At 46.5% G+C, this 27,238-nt stretch overlaps 1 protein-coding gene across 10 annotated transcripts in view; it reads right to left on the minus strand.

Moving 5' to 3' along the window:
• The window catches only part of MYSM1 (Myb like, SWIRM and MPN domains 1), a 69,966-nt gene that overhangs the window by 22,264 nt on the left and 20,464 nt on the right, over nucleotides 1-27,238 (minus strand). For 6 of the 10 annotated variants that reach the window (XR_013487448.1, XR_013487449.1, XR_013487447.1 and 3 more), the window contains exons 12-20: nucleotides 26,504-26,592; nucleotides 25,792-25,846; nucleotides 24,812-24,862; nucleotides 24,085-24,159; nucleotides 23,337-23,525; nucleotides 22,171-22,303; nucleotides 19,234-19,339; nucleotides 19,023-19,080; nucleotides 17,296-17,495 (exon numbers count right to left, since the gene is read on the minus strand). Coding sequence is in view for 4 of the 10 variants with exons in the window: in XM_020993056.2 (XP_020848715.1) it covers nucleotides 17,328-17,495; nucleotides 19,023-19,080; nucleotides 19,234-19,339; nucleotides 22,171-22,303; nucleotides 23,337-23,525; nucleotides 24,085-24,159; nucleotides 24,812-24,862; nucleotides 25,792-25,846; nucleotides 26,504-26,592 (924 nt within the window). In the remaining 6 variants the exon portion in view is untranslated. Of the gene's footprint in view, nucleotides 1-14,776; nucleotides 17,496-19,022; nucleotides 19,081-19,233; nucleotides 19,340-22,170; nucleotides 22,304-23,336; nucleotides 23,526-24,084; nucleotides 24,160-24,811; nucleotides 24,863-25,791; nucleotides 25,847-26,503; nucleotides 26,593-27,238 lie in introns of those variants that run through there. The other 4 variants (XM_020993055.2, XM_020993057.2, XM_020993058.2 and 1 more) reach the window with 2 other exon arrangements.

Here is a 27,238-nt window from a genome sequence, read left to right on the forward strand (position 1 = left end):
CCCTGAGATTTCCTTTTGTTCTTTCAGATAAATTTTGTTATTTTTTTTTAACTTCAATTCTTTGGTAGTTTGATTGACATGGCATTGAAGAAGCAAATTAATTTAGGTACTACTGGAATGTCATGAATGAATGAATGGATGAATGAGTAATTACTGAATGCTTACTCTGTGCCAAGCCCAGTGCTAAGCACCAGAGATATGAATAGAAAACTGAGGCAGTTTCTCCTCCTAAAGAGGGCAAAGGGAGACAACACGTGGAGGAGGAGGAGGTTTCACCTGCGAGTCAGATGATAAGGCTCCTTAAGGTGAGTAATGTGTCATCGGCAAGTCAGAATAGGTTGCAGCCAGATTATGGCTTGGAGCCACAGCAAATACTTGGAGCCTCTCTATTGGAAAGCTGGTGGTTTGTGGATCAAAGACCCCAAATTAGTAAATTGTATTTTATTTCAGCCTCTCTTACCCACCTTTGTGTTCCCTCAGCAGATTCCTAAGTGTCCAGCCCCACTGTTTCTCTGCTTGGTAACTGGACCACTCCTCCCACAGTTATGTAACCTGGACTGAAGGGAAGATCTGATTGCAAATAAATAATGATTGCCTTCGGGGGCAAGTCAGAAGTGCCACAGAGCTGGGGGAAGAACCCTCCTAATGGAAATAATACCAGGAAGAGAAGAGGAAATGGATTTGGAGTCAGATCCTAGCAATGCTCCTGTGTGACTTGGGGCAAATCGCTTGAGTTCTCTGAATATCGTTCTCCTCATCTGTGCAGAGCACTCCCCCTTGGACTGCTTCCCAGCTCCCACGTACATTGGCAGGTTGGGTCCTCAAATCTTGGCTCATCTCCTTGAGGTGATGCTCACGAGGTGATGTTCATGAGCCCCCATGCAATGTGGTCCTCACTGATTATCAGCCAGCCAGAGGTGATTAGTTTTTTAAAAGGCTTATTTACTGAAATGGTCTAGTAAGGGTGTTTGACACAAAAAACATCCCCCTCAAGAGCAGGGTTGGGGAATCTTTGGCCTCAAGGCCACATGTGGGCCTCTAGGTCCTCAAGTGTGGCCCTCTGGCTGAATCCAAACTTCACAGAACAAATTCTCTTGATAAAAGGATTTGCTCTGTAAAACTTGGACTCAGTCAGAAAGCTGCACCCAAGGACCTAGGTGCATCCTCTAGGGCATCCTCTTCTACAAGGACTGCCAGAGTATAGAGAAAATTAGCTCAAGCCATGAGATCACATGCAGCAAAGGGGAAACTCACAGTCCCTCAAGGGATGGGAATCCTTTTCTCCATATGAAGTTCCCTTGAGGCATATACAGTTCTTTGCTGGCCCCAGGAAGGATAAAGGTAAGTTGGAAAGTCCACGCGGGACCCTGGATGTAGAGCTGGTTGGGACATGCGAAATCATCTGGTGATCATAATATTAATTTAGCTCATGGCATTTGGAGGGTTCCCAACCGCTTTACATTCATCATCTCCTTTGATCCTCCTACCACAAACTCTTATTATGTCCATATTCCAGATAAGGAAACTGAGGTACTCAGAGGTTGTCACTTTCCTTGGCTAGTAAGTGTCTGAGGCAGGATTTCAATCCAGGTCTTCCTGACTCTAGTCTAGCATTTAACTCCTTCATCTTGCATGTTTCCTTTTCCAGTGAGGAAATGCATTCAGAGAGATCCAGGGTCCCACAGTGATAGAGCCAAGGGCAGTGAGGACATGAAGGTCCTCAAGACTTCCCCCATGAGACCCTGCCAGAAGGGAGGGTTTGGGGGGGACAGAAGAGCTGACTGAGTATCTGAAGAACTGTCCTGTGGGGGAGGGCTAGGCTTCTTCTTGGCCACACAGGGCAGAGCTGAGGTTGATGAGCAAAAGGACCATAGAGGCAAGTTCAGTTTTGATGTGAGGAAGTCCCTCAGGAGAGCCCATGTCTGCCCAGCTCTCTCTTGGGCCTCCAAGCCCTGGCTGAAAGATGAAGCAGCAGAGATCCTTGCTTGGGGCAGGGCTGGACTGGGTGTCCTCTGAGCTCCCTTCCACCTCTGAGATTCTGAGTTGTTAGTATCTTTTGTCAGGTCCCACTTGCCTTCCTCGTGGCTGGGACTCGTTGACTTGTCAGAAGCCACTGCAGAGGGCATCTCATCTGATGTCTCATTTAACAGAGCAGGAAGTAGATACCCAGACTGGGGGAATCCATCTCCCATGCCTCCAAGGTGGAAGAGATGTCAACTTTGTATTGCAGAGTGGGAACAAAGACAGAGTGGTGGGACAGTGTAGGATCTGAGGCTCGCTTGTTGCTTGTCCTTTGTTCTCCAAGAGGACTACGACCTCGGGACGGTGATGCCATGACTTGCACGTGAGTTGGCTTTAAGTGAGGCAGGGCTGTGCAAAGTCACCAGCCTCACTTTCTCCTCCAGAGACCACCTGGGTCTAGTGGCCAGATATAGATCTAGATATAGACAACTGGAGATCACCTCCCCCTGAGGCTGACAAGAAAATGAGGGAGCACCTGGATGGGTGTGTTGTCTGGGGCTAGGGTGTGGAGAAGGCTTTGAATGCTGTACCAATGAATTGGGCCTTCATTCCACAGGTAATGGGGGCTCCTAAAGAATATAACAAGGAATAACGTGACAGGACATGCCACATTTAGGGCAGCTGTGTGCAGGGTAGATTCGAATCAGTGGCCCTGGAAAGAGACAAGAAGTAACAAGGACCTAAGGTAGGGTGGTGGTCAGGGGGAACGCCCAATGTCCCGGGGGGGGGGGGGGGGGGAGGAGGACAATTTGGAAGCTGTTGAAATAATCCAGGTAAGAAGGGCCTGGGTGAGGACGGCACTGGTCAAAACACCAAGGACAGGACAGAGGACAGAGACATGAAGAGGGAGAGTTAATAGAATCTGTAACTCTCTGAGCCAACCCCAGGGCTGCCCTCCCCTCTTTCTTTCTTCCTGAATAGTGAGAAATTCTCATCTGAATGCGTTACACGAAACTGTCTGATGAGGCTCTGGACTAGCCTTCCAGATGATCTCACCCCATCTGATGAGGAAGGGAGCAAGGAGGATGAGACGGAATTCATCAATATTACTTTTGGAAGCAGTTAAGCCACTTTGTGCCCAGCACTGCCAGTCCCCATAAAAGGTGTAATATGGGTCTATTTTTGAGTAGAAACAGCTTATCTAATTCTCACTCCTTCTCTCAATAAATGACACCTGGATCGTGGGGTCATTTGCCCATAGGCAACAGGGGCAGATCCTCTGGGATCCAAAGAATCTCCTTGAGGTCACGTCAGGTCTGGCCCTAACCTAGCAGGAGAGAGAGGTCAGCCTGCCTTGGTAACAAGTGCCCATGCCTAGAAGGCAGAAGACTGAGATTTGAGCAGAGCTCGAACCAAGGTCAGCTTCAAATTCTTGTGCCCACTTCCCAGATGAGGAAACTGAAGAAGCTTACTGATGATGTCTCTCAGGTTATGCATGGGCAAATCTGCCCTTAACAGTCAATTCTTCTCAGTGACTAACGTTTATACTCTGACCTAGAATTTCCACTGCTAAGCATAAACCAGAAAGAGATCACAAACAGAAAAGTCCCCTATGTACCAAAACCGTCCCTTTTTGGCTCTTCTTTTGTGTGATAGGAAAAAATGGGAAACAAAGTTGATGCCTGTGAATTGGAAAATGGCCAAACCAAGTGGTGATACATGAACGAAAGGACCCGGGACTGTAAGAAACAATGGACGTGACAAATATGGAGGAGCATGACCTGACACAAAGCAAAGTGAGCAGAACTAGGAAAACAACTATGTAAATGAAGATACTAACAACTCATTCATAGAGCCTGTAACTGCCCAAGTCCAAGGACCCACCGAGTTTGGCTGCAGAGAAGAGAGCCTCATTCTGCTCTTTTGCCAAGGTGGTGACCCCTACCCTACATGTCATGTCAGACTTTTTTTTCCCTCTATGTTGGTTATTTTTGCTGAATGGTTTTCTTCCTCCATTTTATCAGGTGATATAAGTGATTGCTCTCTGGCAGGAGGAGAGGCAAGGGAAACATGTGGAAGCACCAGCTGAGTGAAAACAAAAGGTAGCAATAAAAATTTATTTAAAAAACGTGTTCTTCCCTGGAAAGTATAATGAGCAAGCTCAGTTGTGAGGAAGTGTTGAGAAAATGCCTCTCCTTTTGTTGAAGAGGTGGGAGACTGTGGATGTGAAGTATTCCAGATACCATCAGAAATGGCTACGTGCAGGTTGATTTTTTAAAATTGCTTTTTGTCCTTCTCTTTGAAAATCCTTGTTACAAGGCATGTCATAGCACTGTTTATGTTACTGAGTAGAGGCAGGAGGGGTGTACTTGGAAATGAAGGCGATGTAAAACTAAAATACAAGATTTCAAAGCCCCTCCGGCTCTTGACTGTGTTTAGGTGAAAAGCTATGCAGAGCATGCCATTCCTTGGGGAGATGTTAAGACCAAAAAGAAGCAGATGGGCCCTGGTATGGGAGACAGGACACTTACATTCAAGTACCAATCAATCAATACACAATTATTCAGTGCCTACTATGTGCCAGGCAGCAAGTATGTGATTAAAATGTCCTCCCCCTCCAGAAAGCCTTCCCTGATTTCTTTGGCAATGACCTTTGCCCTCAGAGAGGTAACCTAGATTTGGTATGGGGGAGGGGAGGTCCTGAATCTGTCCCTAGCCCTGAGGCTCACTAGCTGTGTTACTCTGGGGAAGTAATTTTATCTTCGTGGGCCCAGAAAGGGGATAGTCACCTACCCAAGGTAATAGAGCTAGTAAGTCATAGATAGAGAGCTGAATTTAGAGTCCAAAACCCTTGGTTCGAATCCTATGTATTCAGTCTGATGGCTAGGGCCTTTGAGTCCACGCCCAATACTCTCTCTACTCTCCATCCAGTACCTCCCCTACTTTCCCCTACAGCACTGAGCCCTGGCTTTGATTCCTTTTCCAATAGCCCAATTCCTCTTGGACCGGAATCTACCTTTAACTCTCAGTAACCTTGGGCAAACAACTTCCCCCTCGGGGTAGCCATTTTCTTCTTGGTAAAATGAAAGATGAGGACAGATGAGTTCTAAAACTGCTTACAGCTTGAGGAAATCCATGACTGTACTCATTTCCCAACCTGAAAGAGAAGGAAGTAGGCCTCTGGTCAAGGTTGCTAGGGCTTGGTTGGGTGGGGCAAACCCCCAGAGGGTGACAGTAATGTCCTCTACTCAGAACCCCATTGTGTTCCCCTGTTGAAGAAGAGCCATGAAGATTTTCAGTATATACGGGACCTTTCTTTCAGGCTTATACCTCCTTTGAGTATGGAGTCAAGCATTGAGATTTCGGGGTCAAAGGGTATGGCCAGTTTAATCACTTGGACATATTTATTTTAATACCAGTTTTGCCCATGTATGACCTAGAGGCAAGTTGTTAAGCTTCTCATCTAGAAAGCAGGCACAGGAATTCTAACCTGCCCTGCCCAAGTGGATGACGTCTGGAGCTCAGACTGTCCCCTGGCATTCCTTCCATCCACTTCAACACTCCCCAGGGGGACCTCAGGGTTATAAACTCTATCTGTCAGGCTGGAAACCAAAGCACAGCACTGGACCCCTTGGCTGACATCCAAGCAGGCAGACAGGATTAGATCTTTAGAGACAAGACAGGGCAAGGCTCACCCAGCCCAGTTCTGAGGGCCCTGAAACCTCGTGATTTGGGCCAGGGTGGCCTGAAATACTGAACGTCCTTCTAGCTGATAAGCAGTGATCCTCATCTCTACCTGCTGGGCAGTTTCCAATGAAAGAAAGCCCACTGCTTCCACATGTGATACTTCACTTGAGATCTGACCAGCACAGAAGGGAATAGGGTACAACCTCTGGGTTCTGGGGAAGTTGTATCCTACTGCAGCCCCAAATCAAGCTTTGGGGGCTAGCATATCACCAAATGAACAGCTCATGACTCAAAGACTTAATTTTAAAAAACAATCTTACCAAAATCTGCACCCAAAATTTCACTGTCATTAAAAAGTGAAGCATTGCTGCCCAGTGATGAGAACAGAAAACCTAGCTCCAGGTCCTGGCTCTCATCCTAAGGATGCATGACCGACCCTAAAGGCAAATCCCTTTAAATCCTCAGCATTCTCACCTGTAAGAAAACGTTATTATCATCACATGATGGGGCTGAATTAAGTGAACTCTAAGGTCCCTCCCAACACTAAAATTCTGTCAAGATAGAGAATCCAGTTCTCTGATCATTAACTGGGACAGTTACAAACCCAAAATCAGGCAGTATGCTACAAGGGGAAGAACTCATGTCTTGGAGCTAGAAGACCAGTTTGGGTCTGGCCATGACACTGCCCCATCCCCCTCCCCTCCTCCTCCCCTCAACCATAAAACTACCTCTTGTGGGGCAGCTTGGTAACAGTAGATAGAGCCCTGGACTTGAACCAGATTGTTCATGAAATCTGAGAAATAGACATTTACTAAATCAATATTAGCTAAGTAAATAACAGGGGATTAGATCAGATTTGGAACATTCCAGGCACCCATTCCCAAACAGTAATCAACCTCAGAAATCTGGTTAATGCTCCAGTTAGCCTCTTGGTTTCTTCACACAGCAGGAAGGGGACCTATTAGTTCATTTACATAAGGGTTTTAGAAACAAGGGTCTGCTTAAGCATCTCCGCAGAGCTCTAGTCTCAGGGACTCCAGCCGCCTCAGTATAGCTGCAGAATGAACTCTGAAACCTGGAGCCTCAGCTCTTGCCATCATTAGCAAACTCCAGGAAGGACGCCAGAGCTCAGAACACGTCAGCCATTCCCTGCCACCTTTCTCATCTCTTCCTCCAGTATCACAATCCTGAATCTCACCACCTCATGGATGGCTCCCTTCTGCATTTTATACTTGGATCATGGAAAGTGTCCCTGCTCGATCAGAGACCATGGTCTTCCTAACATGGCCATGCTGTGGGGCTCACACACTGCTTTCTTAATCTAGAGTCCAAAGAATTTTCCCTAATCAATGGCATTCTCTCAAGTATTGGGGGAACAAAGAATACATGCACACATGGCACCTCCCCTCCCACAAACCTGCGCTGCCTCACAGGGTCAATGCAGGAATCAAGACCTCTGTTTCCTCATCTGTAAAATGGAGATAACACTCATACTATCTAGTCTGATGGGCTGCTGTGCTCATGGAGGTTGGGGCATCTGTCCCCTTCCTTCTCAGATCTGCCCTTTCAGGAAGACAAAGGTTTGATCTCCTACCAGAGCTGCAAGAGGAGGAGGATGTTGGCCACCTGATTGTTGCTGGAAGAACAGGTCTGGCCAGGGTGTGGTTTATTTTCCCACCCTCAGTTTGGGATAGAAATGGAGGCTGTGTTTGGCCAGTGAGGACAAAAAGTTACTGTCATCACTTAGGGATTTTCCGAGTGGGGAAAGGGCTTTAGTTTGGAGAAATGGATCTGTGTATCACCTCTCCTTCCTCCCATTTTAGCTACATGTTGATAACTCATTCCTACGATTTTTCTAGAGCATTTCATCTCAACCTTTTCCTTCACCCTCGTGACTTTCTACCTCATACCACATCAAAGGATCGCTGGCAGAGGAGGCAGCATGTCAGAGAGAAGGCTGCCCTTGAAGTCAGGAAGACCTGGCTGGGTTGAAGTGCGCCCTGGCTGGCTGAACAGGAACAAGTCCCTTAGGCCCTCTCTAAGATTCTAAATTATAGGGCAGCTAGGTGGCGCAGTGGAGCACTGGCCTTACAGTCAAGAGGACCTGAGCTCAAATCCAACCTCAGATACTTGACACAGTACTTACTAGCTGTGTGACCCTGAACAAGCCAAAAAAAAAAAAAAAGATTCTAAGTTATAGCCATACTGATGATTTGTATCAGTGAAGGGAGTGTCTACCAGGGGAGTTTCCCACACTGACGAAGTCATAAGTTCAAACCAAAATTTTACACGATTAAATTTCATTTTTATTAACACCTTTTCCTTTTACATCACAGTAATTTCCAGATACTCCTTGTCCTTTGTAATCTTTCCTTGTAACAAAGGAAAAGAAAAAGTAGTCAACCAAAACTAATTTATGCCTTGGTCAAGTCTGATAGTGTATGCAGTATTCCATACCCATAGTCCCCCACCTTATCAACAAAAGGTGGGGGTGTATAATGCTTATCTCTTCTGAGACTGTAGGATTTTCACATCGAAGGGGAACTAGGGTCTTGTATCCCCACCCCCAACTGACAATGAAATCTGGACTCTAAGATGTGAACTGGCTTACCACAGCCATGCAGCCAGCACGTTTCTAAGCCAGGACTTAAACCCAGGCCTCTTTTCACTACAATGTACTATCTCAGATTCTAAGTTTCTCCAGAAATGAAGCAAGGAAGGAAAGGAGGGAGGAAGCAAGCACTCATTATTAAGCACCTACTACGTGCCAGGCACTGTACACATTTAATCTCACAACAAACTCGGGAGGGAGGTACTATCGTTATCCCACAGGTGAGGAAACTGAGGCAAACAGAGGTTAAGTGACCTTCCCAAGAGCACTCAGCTAATAAGTGTCTGATGCGGCATTTGAACTCTGGTCTTCCTGATTCCAGGTCCAGCTCTCTACCTCGACAGCACCAGCTGCTTCCCATCTTCATATCTCCATCACAGGGATTTGCACATAGCAGATGGTTAACAAAGGTTTCTTGAACTGAATAAAAGTAGTGGGCTCATGGCCAAGACACAACCTCTCCAGACCTCAGTTTCTTCACCTGTAAAACAAGATGATGGAACTGGCTGACCTCTAAGGTCCCTGCTGGCTCTACCTTTGAGACTCTCAAGTTATCCCAGGTATGATCAGGATGGAATACCATTTGGGAAGCAGATACATCAATGAGTCTAATTTCACCACAAGATGCATGGAATCACCAAGATCAAGCAGAACTTAGGAGACTATCTGCCCTCAGGGAGGAAGAAGGGCCTCCGACCCTCCCAAACGGCTTTCTGGTCTGGATCCCTGGACGGACTCCAAATCATGTCACTCTTTTGATTGGAAAATTCAGTTCAATTCAGTGGACTTCAGTTCTGTCACACGTTAGAAAAGCAGCATCTTTTCGAGGGAGTTTGAGCCAAAGTGATCTTCCCGAGCGTGCCACTCCTGTGTGTTTACACCCCTCTGGCTAAAAGGGACCTTGGAATTATAAAATGATCTAAAATCCTATAAAACCATTACATGTGTGATCTGGAAGGGCCCTCAAAGCACACTGAGCCCAACCACTGCATTCAATAGAGGAGGAAAGTGTTGGCCAGAGAGAAGAAGATCTTCCCTAAGACCACCTAGCAAGGATGACAGAGATTGAGTATTAGTGAATACTCATTAAAAAAAAAAAACAAAAAACCCAACCATGTAAGGCTGGCTGACGAAATGACTCTTAGCTGAGAATCTTGGCAGGGAAGCTACCAAGCCAAAAGCATTAGGGGAATTCCCCTGGCCCCTCAGGGGAACCTCTGAACTCTAAGAACAAGATGTAGCTAAGCCCTGGGGGCTCGACTCATCTGAGTGGAGGAGCCAGGAGGAGGGTCCTCAAAGCTCACTTGCACTACCTCAGCACCAGAACTGGGTAGAGAAGCCATGGTTCCAGCTACCTCCATTTGGCTTTCTCTGAGGCAGTGCTGGTGCACAGGGTGAAGGCTCTGGCTGCTACCAGCTGTACGACCACGGAAACGACGGAACCCACTGCGATTCGGCCTCTTCATCCCTTACTTACTTGCCTAGAAGAATTATTGTAAGTATAGTAGGATGAAGGATCATAGGAGCTGGAAAGACCTTAAAGGTCATCTTGTCCACTGCCCTCTCTGCCCCCTCCTCTAAGCCACCATTTTACAGAAGCAGCTGGGTTGTCCAGTGGATAAAGCCCTGGACTTGGAGTCAGGAAGCCCCAAGTTCAAATTTGACCCCAGATATTTAATAACTATGCAACCCTGAGAAAATCACTTAACCTCTATCTGCCTCAGTTTTTTCATCTATCAATAATCAACCAATAAACATTTATTAAGAACCTATTGTATACCAGGGCTGTGCTAAGTGCTGTAAGACATGGATAGTAATAGCATCTACCTCACAGGGTTAAGAATGAAAGGAGATATTATTTGCAAAAATACATAGGACAGCATTTGGTACACCGTAAGTGCTTTTTTTGTTTGTTTTGTTTTAAAAAGATGAGGAAATAGAGTTTCAGAGAGGTTGTGACTTGCCTTGAGGTCATTCAGTACCACAATTGGAACATGTACCCTCTGACTCTAAATCAGGCTTTCTTTCCTCTGTGCCAAGCTGACTCTGAGATGATAAGAAGTGACATCTAGTGTTTTTAAGCTCATGAAGTATGTTACACGCATACAGTGACAGTATGCATTTTTTTTTTAAAGAACCTCAAAGCGCTATCTGAACGTGGGTTCTTATGTTTAGTCTGTCTATGCTGGGTGAGCAGCGTTGGCTCATCTCATGACTGGCCATCGAGTTAAAGATTCAACTGAACAGATGCTTGTTAAGCAGATAAAGCTCCAGGTGCTGGGAGGAATTTAAAAATGGAAGGCGACAGGGGCCATGTTCTGATAGGTCTGACAGTCTCCTAGAGCCCAGCCATCCACAAATAACCATAATATAACAGAGCACTTGGTAAGTGATGGGCAGGCAACATGGCGTCGTGGGAAGAGCTGGATCAGGAGGAAGGACACCTAGGTTTGACACTAAGTTCCTCCACTGACCTGGGACTCACTTTCCCTTATCTATAAAATTGGTACTGCATAATTATGAGTGAGATGCATCATGGCGTAGCAGCTAGAGAGCCAATCTCAAAGCCAAGAAGAGCTAGGTTCAAGTCCTTCCTCTGATTGATGCTGGCAGATGAATACCGGACTTCAGCTCTTAGCACTCTAAGCAAGCTCAAAGGCTCTAATTTTCTGAGAAGGCCTGACCTGTACTGGTAGAGGGAACTTCTTTATGTGATAGGTCCTATACCACTGAAATCCCATAATCGTAAGAAGAGAGATGGTGTGGTATAGTGGGTAGGAAGTGGTATAGGAGACAGGAAGACCTGGTTCAAGTCCCATCTCTGACACATACTGGCTGTTTGACCGTGGGCAAGTCAATTGACTCCTCATTGCCATAGGCAACTCTAGATCTGTAGGTCAGGGGACAGGCACAGAGAGTCACTGGTGGAGGGAGTTTCTCACTGAGAGACTGAAACATCTATACAGGTGAAAACTTGGGTCTAGCCCATAAGGTTCAGTATAACATATGAGAAGCACAAAGTTCTATGTGAATTCTGGGGCAAGTAAACTCAATTTCAACTGGGAGAGACACACCCTATGGTGTCCATTACAAGACGAAGTGCATACAGGGGAATTGAAGCTCGTGGAGGGCAGGCATTTGCCTATATTTGCATTCAGCAAAGTGCCCAGCAAGTTGTAGGAACTTAAATTCTTGTTGAATCAAACTAAACCCAAGGCTGATATCATTGGCTATTTCTAAGGATCACTGAATTCCTTTGACCAAGGCTAGACTAGGTAAACTGGGCATCAATCATGGGCTCAGGTGAATGCTTGCCAAGAGAGGTTAGCTTTCAGCAACAAGCGCTGTCCCACCAGGGTTCATTTATAACAGCCCACAAGTCTAAGGACTGCAAATGGTCTCTTAAATCACTCACTATAACAGAGTGCCCTCTAGTGGTTTTAACCGGGTCTCCAAGTGAGCCCTACTATTTTCATTAAAATTCTAGAACACATAAGGCATTTAAACTCATCTAGGACTTAGAGCTGAAAGAGGCCTTACTATACACAACATTAGAATTTGAAGAGGTCTTAGAACATGGAGTATTAATGTGGGAAGGGACTTTGGAGATGATTTAGTCCAACTCCATGTTACAGAGTGCGAAACTGAGGCCCCATGAGTAAGTGGCACGCCCGAAATCACACAAGTAGTCATAAGTCATCAAACCCAGTTCTGCTGACTTGAATCTTCTTTCCGTCACATCCTCATCTGCCCTTTCACAGCGAAGGTCTTTGCAATTCATTCATCCTGGGTGAAGGCAATTTTGGCCTTTGCTGTATTAACTTTATTAATGTACACTTCCAACCTATTCAATGTTTCCATAAATAACAACCTTTCAAAGCTCAAGGAATTCCACGAGAAAGACAAAATTATGTTTCAGGTTGAAATACATAAACAACATGGCATCTAGCATCACTTGTTTAGAGCTAGAAGGGATTTTTCAGATTATTTTCAGATTTCATTTGACTGAAGAGGAAACTGATGTCCAGAGAAGGGATATAACTTTGGGTGAGAGTTCATTCCACTCTTACCACCCTAGTGCTCTGATATCTCATGTTACAGCTGAGAAAACTGTAGTTCAATGTCTTACTCAAGGTCACAAAGCTAGTGACAAAGTCCAATTTGCTCTTTTCATCACACTGCGACCACTCTAGATCAGAATATCACCAACTCAAATGGAAAATTTCCACATCTCTAGGATAAAAATACAAAATCCTCAGCCTGGCATTTAAAGTTTTACATAATATGTCTTCCAGGTCTAATTTCCTATTATTCTTCTTTATATACTCTCCAGTCCAACGGCTTAGCTGTTTCCCATAAACAACGCTCAATCTCCTGCCTCCGTACTGGCCCAGCATAGCACCTGGCAAATAACAGCACCTTAGTAAATATTTCTTGTTGGATGGAAATCAGAAATGCTTAGCCATTAAAAAAATAAAAAGGCTTAAGTTGCTCGTTTCAGTTAAAGGGATAAATTGCTGATTTTTGGTCTAAGATGAGGCTCCAATTTCTAATCCATGACTATCCCCTGAATCTGATCAGAACTGCAGATATTACATACTGTTTTGGAAAACTCTTGGACAGATTGTTTTTAGTAAAAGGGATCTCCAGCTTTATTAAGCAGAGAGGGGCTTGTGACTTCTAAAATAAATGCTTTCTCTTCAGTCCTGCACAGATCAAGAATTCACAGCATAGACTTTTCAACTTCTGGCTCAGAAATCCTGTTCCCCTGAAGGCATGAGAGATTCTGAAGCAAAAAACACCACCTTGGGGTGGACAGAAGCCAGCTAGGAAGGACTCGGAGCCAAAATTAAGGAAATTCCTTGATTTTTCAGTGTGGAAACCAGCTGTCTTAAAATGATTTTTGAAATTCTTTTGTGCTGTTATTTATACTCAATAATAACATGCTCATTATATGCTGAGTCCTGTGCTACGCACTGATAGGGATGCCATGATAAACTTGATGCTAACAGAAATTGTGTGGTCTAGGAGAGAGATCCATATAAACAAATGAGAGAAGGGGAATTATACATGAGTTACTAGGAGGGAGAGGGCACAGAAGTGATCAGGGAGCTCTTATTGGAAGTGCCATTTCAGCCAGGCCTGGAATTGGATGAGTCTTCTGTGGCCATCTCGTTCAATCCATCCACACCCCAAAAGAAATCCTCTATAATATACCCGACAGGTGGCCAACCAGCCTTTGCTTGAAGACTTCCGAGGAAAGGTAGAATTTCAAGGTGCAAGGTAGCCTCCTACACATTGGAAAGAGTGAAGGCAGATGGAGAGGTAAGGAAGGTGTGGAGGGTTTGAGGGCCATTTTCCCTTCCTCAAGTGGGATTGATGGGGAATAAGCCTAGAAGAGTACGTGGCAGCCAGATGATGGCAAGTTCAGATTTGACTTCATAATGGGTCCTCTATTTAGCCTTCTGATCCCAAGTACAGAAATTTTATTTTGGGAGATAAAAACATTCTGGGACACAGAGTCATAGGAAGAGGTCCCAGTAGATATTGGCAGAACTACAGTATAGTCTCTCTTTACTGACTGGGAGGAATGATTAGGAACTGACTGCTTAATTAACAGTGGGCCACAGCAGTTATTCTTATTTGCCAGGAGGAGTACATTCGTAACAACGTCAACCCGTCATGGAATAAGAATGACTCCGGAGCCTCCATTCCGACCCAAGGAGCCCTGGGATCCTCCCTAAGCAGAGGCCCAGTGAGGACTATAGGACCAGCCTCTGGAGAGGCTCATCGCCACAAGGTTACCTATTAGGACACTAGGTGATGTCAGCCACAGGCCTCACGAGGAGTCATTTCTGGAGATACAAGTAGTGCCCAACCCAGTCCAGCTCGGACTCAGAGGAGGGGTGAGCAGGGTACCTGTTTTAGCTTCAGGCCACCTAGTTGGAGCTCCTTCCTGCCCATGATGACTGTCAGCAAGCTGTCTCGCATGCACCCTCCCAAGTGGCTCAATCTGATGCTGCAGACACGTAGTGCTGAACAGGCCATCCTTCCCTTTTGCAGGGAGTTGCTGCTTTGCAAGGGTCCCATTTCTGGATCTCATGGTGACAGCTGTAGGAGATGTGGGGCACCTGCTGGCAGAGTGGGGTTCCTTCCTCAAAGGATTTCAAACCAAGGCCAGGATAGCACAGTCACTCCTGTTTGGCATTTAAGGTCCTACATGATTTTTCTAGGTTGATTCTACATCACTCACGCCCTGAACTCCATGGTCTAGGTTTCTGGGCCTACTTGTTCTACCCCATACAACATGCCATTTTTGGCCTCTAAAACGAGGCATTTTCAGATGCCTTCACTATTAGTGCCTCCTCTTCCCACAAAATTACTTTGTATTGCTGGACAGATGCACATGCTTTTCTCTTGGGCGTCAGGAACTCTAAAACTCCTAGCTCCTGGTACAAGTAAACACACAGCAGGTGTTTACTAAATGCTTGTTGAATGAAAGAAAAAAAAGCCAAGTTTGGTTTTCCATCTTTTTATTCATCTTCCATCTTTGGGGAGCTTTTCCTTTCATCTCTTGAACAAGGCAACACCCCAGAGACATCACTGGGTCTTTAGTATATTATACAGTAGGTTACAAAGGACAGGAGGTCCGCTCATCCTGATGAAGACCTTGCATACTACAAATAAGCACTGTCTACATACAGTACAGGTCTGTGCAGCACAGCTTTGCTCTATGTATAAAACGGCCTGACACCCCAGAGTGGCCTGAATGGAGGTCTCCTTTTTGAGGATGCTGACAGCATTTGGGGAAGGAGTGGCAGAAGAATCAACACCACGCTACACATAGGATGACGAAGAAAGCTTTCACATCACACACAATTCAGGGGGACAGAATGCTGCAGATTTGAAGACAGCCAACAATTCAGTAGGCTCTCAATTCATTGTAGTTAATTGCATAGTTGAAATACACTGTCCCAGCAGCAGGCCTGTAGCTATTATTTATGAAATGAGAGCTTTACTAGGCAAGGGAGTCTATCTGAGACAGCAGCTGCCTACAAATGCCCAGTTAGGCCTTTCTCTTGTTTTCTAAAACAGAACTAGAAGGGTCACATCCATGAGAAGAGGACAGACCTTGCCTGATGACCTCACAGCCAGCTGTACCTTCTCAGACAAACGGGACGGTTTAGGTCAGTCCCATGGCGTTGGGACACACGTGGTCTACAAATTTCATCTGCTCGCTGATTCAGTGCAAGATCTTATGGTTCTGCAGCGTTTTTTTTTTTGAGGGGTAGGGGGAAAGATGGGGAATAGGACACATTCCATTTAAAAACTGTCCTGGTACTACTTCATAACATACTGATAAGTTGGAGCATATGTTACTGCTTTAGGCCCTTAGAGATCTTCTAATCCAAACCCCTCACTGCATGGGGTAAGAAATTGAGGCCCAGAGAGGTTGTGATTTTCCCCAATTTGTGAGAGCCCCTGCCTCAGGACAGGTTTGCATATTGCACTGTCTAAGAATAAGCTCAATTTCATGTTACCAGAATCTAGTTTAGGGAGAAACACTCAATTAGGTAGATCTATTCAAACCCCAGCCCAGGCCCTCATCCTCTTGTGTGGGCAGTACAATCTTCTCCTCCAGGGTCTCCCTGTATGCAGCCAATCTCTTCCCTAACACATCTTCCATGTTGCTGCCAAAGTCATTCTTCTGGAGCAGAGATATGACTAGGTCGCTCCTCTGATCAAGAAGCTTCAGGGGCTCCACACTGACCTCAGAACAAAACAACGCCTTTACTGGGCATTAAAGCCTTCACCATCTGATCCAGTCTACCCTCCAAGGCTGATCGCACATCACTACCCCTCACACACTCTACATTCTGACCTCCCAGGCTTACTTGTTCACTTCTCATACGTGATCATTAAACATGCCATGGTCTCCTAAAAAATACAGGGCAGTTACTATGTCACATTCATATGTAAAGCCTGAGTACCTAGCATAGCACCTGGTAAATACTTGCTGATTGATTATTAATTAAGATGCTGGGGAGGAGGGAGGAGGCAAGGAGGAATGGAATTAATCAAATTTTCTTTGTAATTGAGGATTAAACCGAATGCCCTAATTCCAATCAATCAACTAATCAGAATTTATGCCTTAGTAAGTATTATAATTGGTTTGTCCAACTAAGCGCCTTGCAGGGATCTTCCTTTGGATGGGTGATCAATCCCCACTGCAGATGAGGAAAGTCTTTCCCAAACACTGACTGACCCTAGAACGGACCCTGGAATTCAAATAAAACCAAACAAAAAGAAATAGTGGAATTCCAGAACTCGGTACCCTCTTTTGTCTTTTGCCTCTCGCTTAGAAACAACAGCTCACAGCAAAAAGAGTTTTAATAAAGGTGAAATCATGAATGTGGAGAGTCTTCTGCAGCCAAGGGACCAGCTCGACTCGATGCTCCTCAGTTTTCCCTTTATTCTAACAGCAAGCGGCTACACGTGGACTAGACCTTTGGCTCTTGATTTCTTTCAGTCTCTAAGGCAAAAAGGGCACTCGTGTGCGCACGCATGCACACACACACACACACACACACTCACTCACACACACACACACACACACACACACACACACCCCCGCCCCACACCCTTATGCCGAAGGGCTTTTATCTGCTGCCCATCTATCTTCCATCCCACCACCGACCTGGCCCCCTTCCTTATTGGGAGCAAAACAAACAAACAAAAAACTTCATGAGATTAAATGGAAAGAACAATGGTGGCTGGGGGAAAACAGTGAAGAAATTCACAGACCTCCAACCTCACTACCCAGACACACCTTTTAGCCACCCTTTGGTGAGTGTCCTCTAGGTGAGAGCCCAAAGCGCTCTGACTGCACGCGGGTTTATGTGATTGATTCGTATGCTACGATCTGGACGTCTTTACTAGATAAAACACTGGTATCATAGCCGCCGTTGCTGCCAGAACAGTAGATTGGGTAATTGTAAAACTTTGCAGGTGGATTTTCACAAATGCCATTTTACCTTAAAAATGAAAATGTCCCGTTATAAAACGATCACAGTAACAGCTGCGGTGGGCACACAGGGCAGCCCTCTCCTGCTGTGCCCTTCGCTGGTTTGCTTCTGTAACGGGAAAGGAACAACTTCTCTATCTGAATCAAGAATTCCTCAGCAACATGGCAGTTGCTCACTTTGCCCAAAGTCTTCTTTAGACACGCCAAGAGCTGGTTTAAAAGAAAGTGCTCATTGTCAGGGCATTACAGAATGGATGGATTCAATGCCTTGCAGAAGCATCACTTCATAGGTTTTCAGGTCTCCAAGGCTACAGGAGTGCTTGGAGAATGCTGGGGAGGGGATGCGTGGTCAGGTAAAGGTTGGACAAGATGGCATGGAGGGAAGTCCCAGTAAGGTCTAGAACTGTGATCCTGACCCCTTTTGTGACTTGGTGACTATGTGACCCACAACATTTAGTTCTACCAAATAACTTCTGTACCAGATTGAAAATACATTTAAAATGCCCTATCCCAAATGAAGCTTTAAAAAACTCAATGTGCCTTGACTGGTCTCAACTCCTCAGACAAGAACAAAGACTCAGGGGTGACAGAAAACCAAAGCTACTTTCATTTCCTCTCTCTGAGTTAACTCTAGCACCCAGGTCAGGAATTACAAACTGACAAGACCACAGGTTTGGAAGGGCTCCCCCAGGCCGCCCCTGAGCATCCTGCCTGGGCTTCCCAGAGGAGCCCGTCTTCCGATTCTGAGCAGCGCTCGCCATTCGCTGTTTTCAGAGTCCAGGGGGCCAGATTCTCTCTTTGGAGGCTCATCAGGATACAGCTAAGTCTGATCCCAAGCTAGCACCTCAAAGATATCTCTTTAGGATTAACACCTGTGCTCTTTGCCACGTCTCATCTTAATTCTGCTTGTCCTTCCCTGGGGCTGGTTCAGCTGATCAGGGTCCTTTCTACACTGCGATGACCAATACCGGACATGGTGCCCTGACTGGACAGGGTCTGAGCAGGGTGAAGGACAGGCTGACCTGTCACTGTCCTTTCTGTGGGCATCTACTGATGCTGCCTCTGCTGACTGATCCCAGGCTCATTCAGGCCAATAACACATAGCTTGCTCAAATTCGATAACACAGGTACAGAGCTCTGCATACCTTAGAGTGCACATAAACGCTTATTATACCATCCCTGTCACCAGCTATCTAAACTGGCTTCTACCCACTGGTCTACCATCCTGCTCTGGTATACAGAACTGACTTTTGTGTCCCGACTCTGTCATTTCATTGTGTTAGTTATGCCTTCCAGCTCTACGAAAACTCACGGATGTTATGGAAGTCATTGATAAAAATGCTGAACAGGAAAGAGCCAATTTACAATTCAACTGTGAGGTTGAGGCTACCTGTCCTAAAGTGATCAAATGCAAAGCTGAGATTTAACCATAATGCTTTTTATACTTAAGAAAATAAGAAAAATGTTATCTACTATATGTGATGGTAATCTGTTGGAAGTTTATCCCTGAGTGCTAACAAGTGTGTATTCTAAGGCATCATCATTTCATATGTAAGCCTGGGCACCAAAACACATTTCTAATTATCTCTTGGAAATTAATTTTAGAAAGGGAGAAGTAATAAAAGGAAATATACAGCAAATTCATCCATGAAGCATTTGGCACCATGGGATAACACACAGAGATGAATAGCTTCAGATACTGTGAACAATGAAACCAATTTTTAAAAGGCAGCTTACTTTTTGCAAACAAGTCAGGTCAGACTCCCGGTGAAAGATTTTATCCATAGGGACACCGCTGTAGGAAGAATATGAAAAGAAAGTAAGGAAACAAATAACATGAACTAATCAGCTCTGGGGTGGGATGGGTCCAATTTTACATTTAACTTGGGCTTTCTTTAAAGCATGACTTAATGAGGATACACGATAGCTCTATAGTCAGAGACTATACCTCGGGGAGAGGCGGTATTTTTCAATCATCCACCTTGTTTTTTCAAACACCAATTCCCATCGAGGCTCTCCTAACATCTGCTGTACTTCGAATTTGTAAGGCACACCTAGGAAAAAGCACACCAGTATAATTTCCATCAACCACTGCTCTTTATTTACAATGAGCGAGATGAGGATTCTTACATCTCCAGCCTGACCAACTTCCCAGGGCCTGGCTGGGTCCTGTCACACAATAGGCCAGGACTGAAAAATTCTATTTCACCAAAATATAAAATAAGTAACAATAGGTTACCATTATGTGGTGCTTTAAGGTTTACCAAGGGCTTTCCCTACCAAAAACTCAGTTCACAGATGAGGGAAATTCAGTCTTGGAGAAGCAAAGGGATTTGCCCTGGAGGAGCACAGCAAGCAGCCCACCCAGGATCTGAACCCCATCTTCCTGGCTTCTTACACAAAGCCTCTTTGAGGTTCAGAAGGGAGGGAGACGGGCTCAAGGGGAGGATGCCATACATTGGAGAATGAAGGTCAGGAAACGTACTAGAAGAGGAGGAATGGGGAAGGATGAGCCGTAAATGAATGGGTTCCGGTCTAGTAAGGGCTCAAATAGAGAGACAACCCTTTCTCTGCCCTGCCTCCACAGTAGACATGCATGTATGCATATATGTATATACGTATACTTATGAAATAAATTATATATAAATTTACATATAAAACAATTATAAATATGCATCTATAAACCCAAATATAACTAAATCTGATTATTTAAAAAATTCTGCCTTTTTAGTTAGCCAATTAGCACGGATCTATTCAGTGCCTATAGATGGCAAGGCACTGCACTGGCTACTGGAGATACAGAGTAAGATTGGCCCTGCCCTCAAGAAGCTCACGTTCTACTCCTGATCAGATATGCAGGATGTATACAAAATAAACTGGAGGTGGGTGGGTGGGAGGGAGAGCACAGGGAAGTAATGACCGAGGGAAGGCCTCTAAAAGGAGGATTCATCCATTAGTCTTAAACTAATGTTTTGTTCATTCCTTCAATCTGCCCAGCACAGTCCCAGGCAATCTTTCTCTGATTTTTTGGTTCTCCAGATGAGGCACATTAAGTAAAGAGCCCTTAAACTGAAGTTACATTCAAAGGTCTTTTCTTGAAAGTTTAGTAAACAAAATCAAGGGTGCTCTGCAGGGCCAAAAACAATGGGGGAAATCAGGAAGAAGGAGGAGACCATGATGCCCCAGGATACTCTTTGAAACCCATTCAGATGAGGGAAATTCATTTGTTAAGCACTTATTCACCACCTCCTGGGTAAATCTCAATTTTAACTAAGATAGGAAGGAGGAAGAAAAGGAAGAAATGAACTCCATTTATGGTCCCACAGAGTTGAAGGAGAATATAACTATGGAAACATCAACAGCTCCTCAAAATATCAAACCACATCATTAAAAAGATTTTTCTGATGTGAAATACTGCGTGTAAACCAACGAAAACTACCTTCCAGACATAACATTTTCATCCACTAAAGTATTCAGAAAAAGCAAAGCACCTGGGCTCATATCCTGCCTATTAATAATAAGCAAAGTGCTTAATCAAAAAGACTGAAGACGTTATAAAGAGAATTAAAAATTAAAACACAGAAAATTATTTTTCCAAGGCACTTAGTTTCTCAAGGAATGCTCAAATGTGACTTTAATTCAGAGCTTGCTCCCTCCTCCAAGGCCCATGACAAAGCTGCAGGACAAGGGTTATCATCTCCTTTTCAGAGATGTGCAAAGAGAAGTTAACGGGCCTTCCCACTGTCGCACAGCAAGGAGAAAAGCTGGTTTCTGACTATCGGTCCAGCGCTCCTCTTTGGTCAGTGACTAAAGGAAGCCTGACTTAGCGGATCAGTCATCTGGAAATTACCAAGTAATCTCCGATGAAATAATGCCACACCGGGTTTTGGATGGGGCTGTGTTTGGCACTGCTGTGAAGATGAGCCCTCTGCCAGGGCACCTGCTCTGAAATGGCATCTTGGGGACTGACTGCCAGGTTCTGGACCTGGGGCTGAGGGTGTCCGAGGCAGGACCCAGGCCCAGGGCTTCCTGCCCCGAGGCCTGCTCTCTCCCCACTATCCTAGACTGGCATACGCTGGAGTATTTATGTCCATGTCTTAGTCCTGCACCCAACTTTGAGCTTCAGGAGGGAAAGAACCAGCATCTTACTAGATATATTTAAAGCTTGAAGCCATATTATGGATGAGGAACATGAGGCCTGAAGTCAGCAGATTTGCCCAATGGCTCCCTGGGAGCAATAACAGAGCTGGGGTCTGTCCCCAAGCTTCCTGACTTGGCTACACCATTCCCTCCCATTTCTGATGCCCCTTTCTTTCTCTGAGTAGACAGGACCACCCACCCACAGAGAGTCCTGGCTCAGCCTGTCCTCCCCAACAAGGTGTTCTGTGACCATCCTCCCAGCACAATCAAGCTCTGAATCCATCACGCTGCCACGATTAAACAAGCATTCAGGAGATATGTTTAGGGACCTCCTTTGTGCCAGGCCTCATGGAACAAACAGCTTTCCACAGAGATCTGCACTTTAAAGAAGAGGATGCTGGCAAACCATGGCGATCAACAGCCTTGCCCGGGTACCATTTCAGGCAGTGTCACATCCAGGAATCAGCCACATCTTTCTGGCTGGTGCCTTGCTTTCTCTGGGAGACCCCTGCTTGGCACCACTTCCCTCCTTCCTGAATTCAGGGACCCCTCAGACCTCTAAATGTTTTTCCCAGGGCTGCCACAGGAGTTGGGACAGCCATCTCTAAGTCTGCGTTGTCGAACCTCTGTTCATACCATAAAAACTCCCTTGGGGGCAAAAATTCCCTATCAGTCAATTCTTCTGCTTTTAAAATTCCAAGTACTGAGGACAGGAAATGGGAGGGAGTTTTCATCTGATACTTACGGTAAGAACCATTTGAACTAATTTCATCACTTATAACCAGGCAGGTAATTTGGGAATATGGTAAAGGATTGTTTCGATTATATGGGCTAATGATCATCCCAATGAACACTGCTCCACCTCTAGAGAAATAACTCTAAAACAAAGAGGAAAAAAAAACAGGAAAACGCTGAGTTACAACCATATAATTTAAGAAGTAAGTGTTTATCCCCACCAGTAAACGTAATGAAAATCCACAGAAAAGCAGGAAAAAACCACCCAATTTGCTCTTAGCATCAGAAACAAGCCGGCACCTCCTTATTCTGGAGTTGCTATAAATAAGAAATCTCGGCCTTCAGGAGACTGGGGAGTAACAAGCCAAGGGGGCAGGTGGGTGAGCAGGTGCTTCTGGCCGAGGACAAGCCGGGAGCTGCGAGGTCTGCTCAGTCTGGGGTGAGGTGCAATCTCGTGCCGCCCTCCTTCACCCTGGGTTAGCTGAAGGTGAATGAAGGCTGGCCTCAGAACTGCTCAGAGTGAGGGGACAGCGAAGGATTGGTGATCTGTGGCAAGCTGTTGTGGGCACCACAAGCAGAGCAAGAAGGGAAGGATCTGGAAGGGTTTGCCGAAGCCAAGCTGTGGAGCTGAAATTTAAAATACACAAATAATCCCATATGTAGGAGAGGCAGCAAGGCGTAGCGGGCAGAGGGTAGGCCTTTGGGGCCAGAAAGGCCTGGATGCAAGCTGTGTTGTTGCCATGTACCAACTGTGTGACCAGGGCTAGTCACCCCACCCTCAGGGCGCAGCGGGCAACCAACCGTCCGAGCCGTGGCCTGGCAGCATCACCAGATGGCATTTCCTCACTATAAGTGACCACCCCCATGAAATCATGCACTCTTCCAGATAACCTTGGAGAGCCTGTCCCAGATGTTCCATTGAAAGGAGGGGGCCCAGGACAAACACCCATCATCTCCCATCCCACTGCTCTCCCCCCAAGCACCAGGTACCCCCTCTCCCCACATGTTTCAGCTTCTTTTCATGTGTTCTCCCTCTCATTAGATTGTGGGCTCCTTGAGGGCAGGGCTGGTCTTCTGCCTTTCTTTCTGTCTACCTCCAGAACTCAGCACAGTGCCTGGCACATAACAGGCACCTGACAAATGTTTCTTGTTTGATTCGCATTCTCACACACACACCTGGTACTTGGCCTGGGTGTCAATATCTCGAAGCGAAGGGTTCGGATCAAAGGCAGGATGAGAGTGGTACCAACCAATGACGCTGTACCCTCGGTCGGCCAGGGTCTCTGATGCTTGGGTTTGGGATACAGGGTCCATCTCGCACTGCAGTCCCGTGCTCAGACTGTTACAGGGCTCAGCTGCACAGACCTATCAATGACAATCCTCTAAGATTACACTTGAATGTTAATCACGTTTAAGCTCATGCCTTCTCTCCCATACACAAGTGACATAAAATAATCCTGGCTTCACATGCCTCTTTCTCTTACTAGGCATAAATCACACTACCTGGCTGTGAGGTGCTCACTTGGACATGTCTCCCAAGAAAGAAGGCAGGCCATGAGGGCTGAGGCACTGGAGGTGTCTTCTCAGGCACACACACACTCCCATGTTCCAACCAGACACAGGTGCAATCATACTGCCCCATCCTCCGTGGGCTCCTCTTTATCCCACCATGGTTCTCATGGTCCTGGGCTGAGACATGTTTATTCACTCTCCACAGGAAGATAAATCCACTTCTCTGAAACAGGGAGCCCAGGCCTGAAGACCCCACCTACACAAGGGGCTGCCGGTGGCCTCCTCCAAAGTAAGTTTGTCTATGAAAAAGGGGTTACTAAAGTTGTCCTCTGCCTCGATATTCCCTGAACTTCATGAAAAGAAGGGTGGGAAACAAAACGTCAGGGAGTTCAAGGATGAAAAGCTAACTTACCTCAATCACCTTCTCAGCTTCCAAATATCTTCCTCCTAAGAGACCAATCACTTCTGCCATGGAAACATGAGCATGCTAGAAGTAACAAGAACACATTCAGACAAAGCACACACCGACAGGGTACATGCACAATCAAGATCAGTAATCTGGAGAAGGCACTTGCTGAGAGAGGCAGCAAGGCCCACGGCTTGGGGACTGCCTGGAGGATCTAGGCAAACACGGACACTCCCTGGGCCTTAATGTTCCCCTCCTAACACAGGGCTGCCTGCCACCATGGCCTCACGCCCATCCCCCGATGTTAGAGGGATAGGTGCAATCAGACTACTGAAAGCTCTATGTTTGAAAGAAAAGCCCCAGCCCCTGGAGGAGTGAGGCAAGCGGAGAAATCTCTGCGACGCTTCAGAGACAAGATCCTCCCAAACTACGGGGGGCTGGTTTTGCTGCAGTTATTCTCCAGGCAGCAGCCGTGGGATATTTGGATAGAAATGAAACTTAATGGGATAACAATGATGATAAACAGTCTGCAAAAACTCACATTAATTTATTCTCTCTAAAATATGGGAACATACAACTGTCTGGCTTTTCTCCAAAAGAAAAATCTTATTTTTAGATTCTTTGTAAAGGATAGTTAAGTTCCAAAATACACATCTTCCAACTGTCCCTTATGCCTGCAACAAAAATATACGACAGTACAGATCAGACTACCCAGGAAGTTTCGCATCCTTACCAAATCCATCATTAAAAGTGCTTCTGAAGCCACTTGTACCTGAAATGGCTCCTGAAATACAAGGGAAAAACAACATCAAGACGGAGGCGATGCCGCCAGTGGCCCCCAAGCACTCCCCCACATCGGTGCCGAGGCCCTGCCCAATGGGCAACGCTTTGCTTTGGCCCCCTGGCCTGGCTTGCCCACAAGGACAGTGCTGCTGGCCCGCACCACCACGAGCCCAGCCCCTCAAGCCTTGCTTGCTCACACCGACTGTACCGATGGTATGCCTGTCCTGCTGCAAACCCAGCCCTTTGAGTCTCCCAAGGACCTCGAAGAGCCACAAAGTGGGGGGGGCAACAAAGAGTGTCAGGGTGATGGGATGTGGAAGGAGGCTACGGCGGGCCACCAAGGGTGACGGCAGAAACATCACCATGGACGTAGGCGACTGGGAAAGTGAGGGAGCGTCACACTGAGTGAGGGCCGTGGAGCCTGGATGACGCACTGCAGGGGAGTGTGGAAGGCTATGGACCAGAACTGGGACAGGGCGATGGCCCATGCAGTGCCCCCAGGGACCAGATCGAGGGCTGTCCTTCGGCTCATGGCAGGGCACTTGGCCTGCCTTGCCTCATGGAGCTCCGAGGGATCCACAAACTTGGATGGAAAATCATTCCAATCTCATTTCCACTACCCTTCAGCTCCTTCGCAATCCTATGTATTCTACTGACAGCACTGACAGCCATGACGCACAGAAGGGGCCCGTGGGCTGCATCAGAGACCGCCTGGCTGTGGGGTCCTGGCCACATAAGAGGTGCAGCACCCCGGTCCTCTGGCCTCTGCTCAGACACATGATGTCAGCTTCACAAAGGCAGGAAACAACTCAATGTCTGTGCCCTACATGGCCCAGTGAAGGGCTGAGCATACTGTGGCTCTCCACGAGAGGAACCAATGGAGGTGACCCTCCGCATCCCCTCAGTCACAAACCAAGGGGCAACAAGTACCTGGTTTGCTTCGCTGAAGAGACTGCAAGGAATCAGCTGGAACGGGTCAAAGGAGCTGCAAAAGGAAACGTTTTCCCTGTTAGTACAATTAAGGGAAAAGTCAGGAAGGTCACTCCATTAAACATTTTTAAAATACCAACAATAACAGAAACATCACAAGAGAAAAGTAACCTGGCTGCAGACTATTCTACAGTGTGGATCCCATGGCACAAGTGGGTGGACACTGGAGGGACCTTCCCAGCCCAGGGAGCTCTGTGACCACTGAAACAATACTTGGGGACACATGGGAAGGACAAGGGCAGGAGCCTCGAGAATTGTGTGAAGACCCCCCCACTGCCAGGTGCAGTGTGCACGGGCCCAGACGTGATGACCCCGGGAGAGTGGGGATGGGCTGTGGGCAGAGCTAGGGATGGGGGTACCCTCACCGATGAGATCTCAGACTCCCCGCTCTCCCTGGGACATTCATGGGACGCACCGCTTGCACTTTGCCTAGACGGACCTCTCAAAGCCAAAGTCCAAAGATGCTAGAGTGGAAGTGGTGAAGATGGCACGCAGCAGGAGCTGGGCATCCTCACCAGCTGAGGGCCCACACCGCCCATGCAGTGGACGACCCCCCTGCAAAGACCTAAACATTATAGGAACCTACGTGACCTAGCTGCTCCTGGGGACATTCATTCAACCTTTAACAACAAATAAATAGCCAAGGGGTTACCTTTTGGGGAGCCTGGGGGCCCTGGGAGCTTTGGTGGGTTTGTTTTTTTCTTCTTCCCTCCTTCTGGCTAACTCCTCAGCGGAGAGATGCTGAAAACAAAAAACCGCTTGACCAAACAGCCCTCTCGCCTGGACAAGGCAGTGGGTCAAAGCTGAATCCATCTGAAGACATGCCTCCCTCCCCTTCCCGTGCCAGTTCCTACATCTCCTGCTGGACACAAGGACACGCTCCAGTGTGAACAGTCTGGTCGAGAACTGGGCCCACTCCCACCCAAGCAAACATCCAGAAGAGAAGCACGGCCAGGCAGAAGGAGAATAGGGGATGCTGGATGCCAGGTAAGGAGTCTGGATGACTTTGGTCACATCTCTGTCACGTACGGAGTAAAGCTACCATTAAAAAAACAAACCAAAAGTTCCCTTCAGCTTCTGTTCAGGCCAACACAGGAAAAGCCTCCATATGCAGTTTACTCAGATGTCTCCTTTTGGTGGGGGTCACATGGTGCTGCCAGTGAGGCCAAGGACCCAGGAGACAGACAGCTGCCACAACCCTGCTCCCCCATCTTGGAAAGACTACTGTGAAGCCTAAAACCAGTGAGTGCCAGGGAAGGGACCACCCTGAGAAAAAGAAACAAAGGCTTAGGCTTCAGACTCTCTCTCTCTGTCTCTCTGTCTGTCTGTCTGTCTGCTGTCTGTCTGTCTCTCTCTCTCTCTCTCTCTCTCTCACACACACACACAC

Source organism: Phascolarctos cinereus, unplaced genomic scaffold, assembly GCF_003287225.1.
Source record: "Phascolarctos cinereus isolate Bilbo 61053 unplaced genomic scaffold, phaCin_HiC Scaffold_5;HRSCAF=322, whole genome shotgun sequence".
In the NCBI taxonomy this organism is placed as follows: Eukaryota; Metazoa; Chordata; class Mammalia; order Diprotodontia; family Phascolarctidae; genus Phascolarctos; species Phascolarctos cinereus.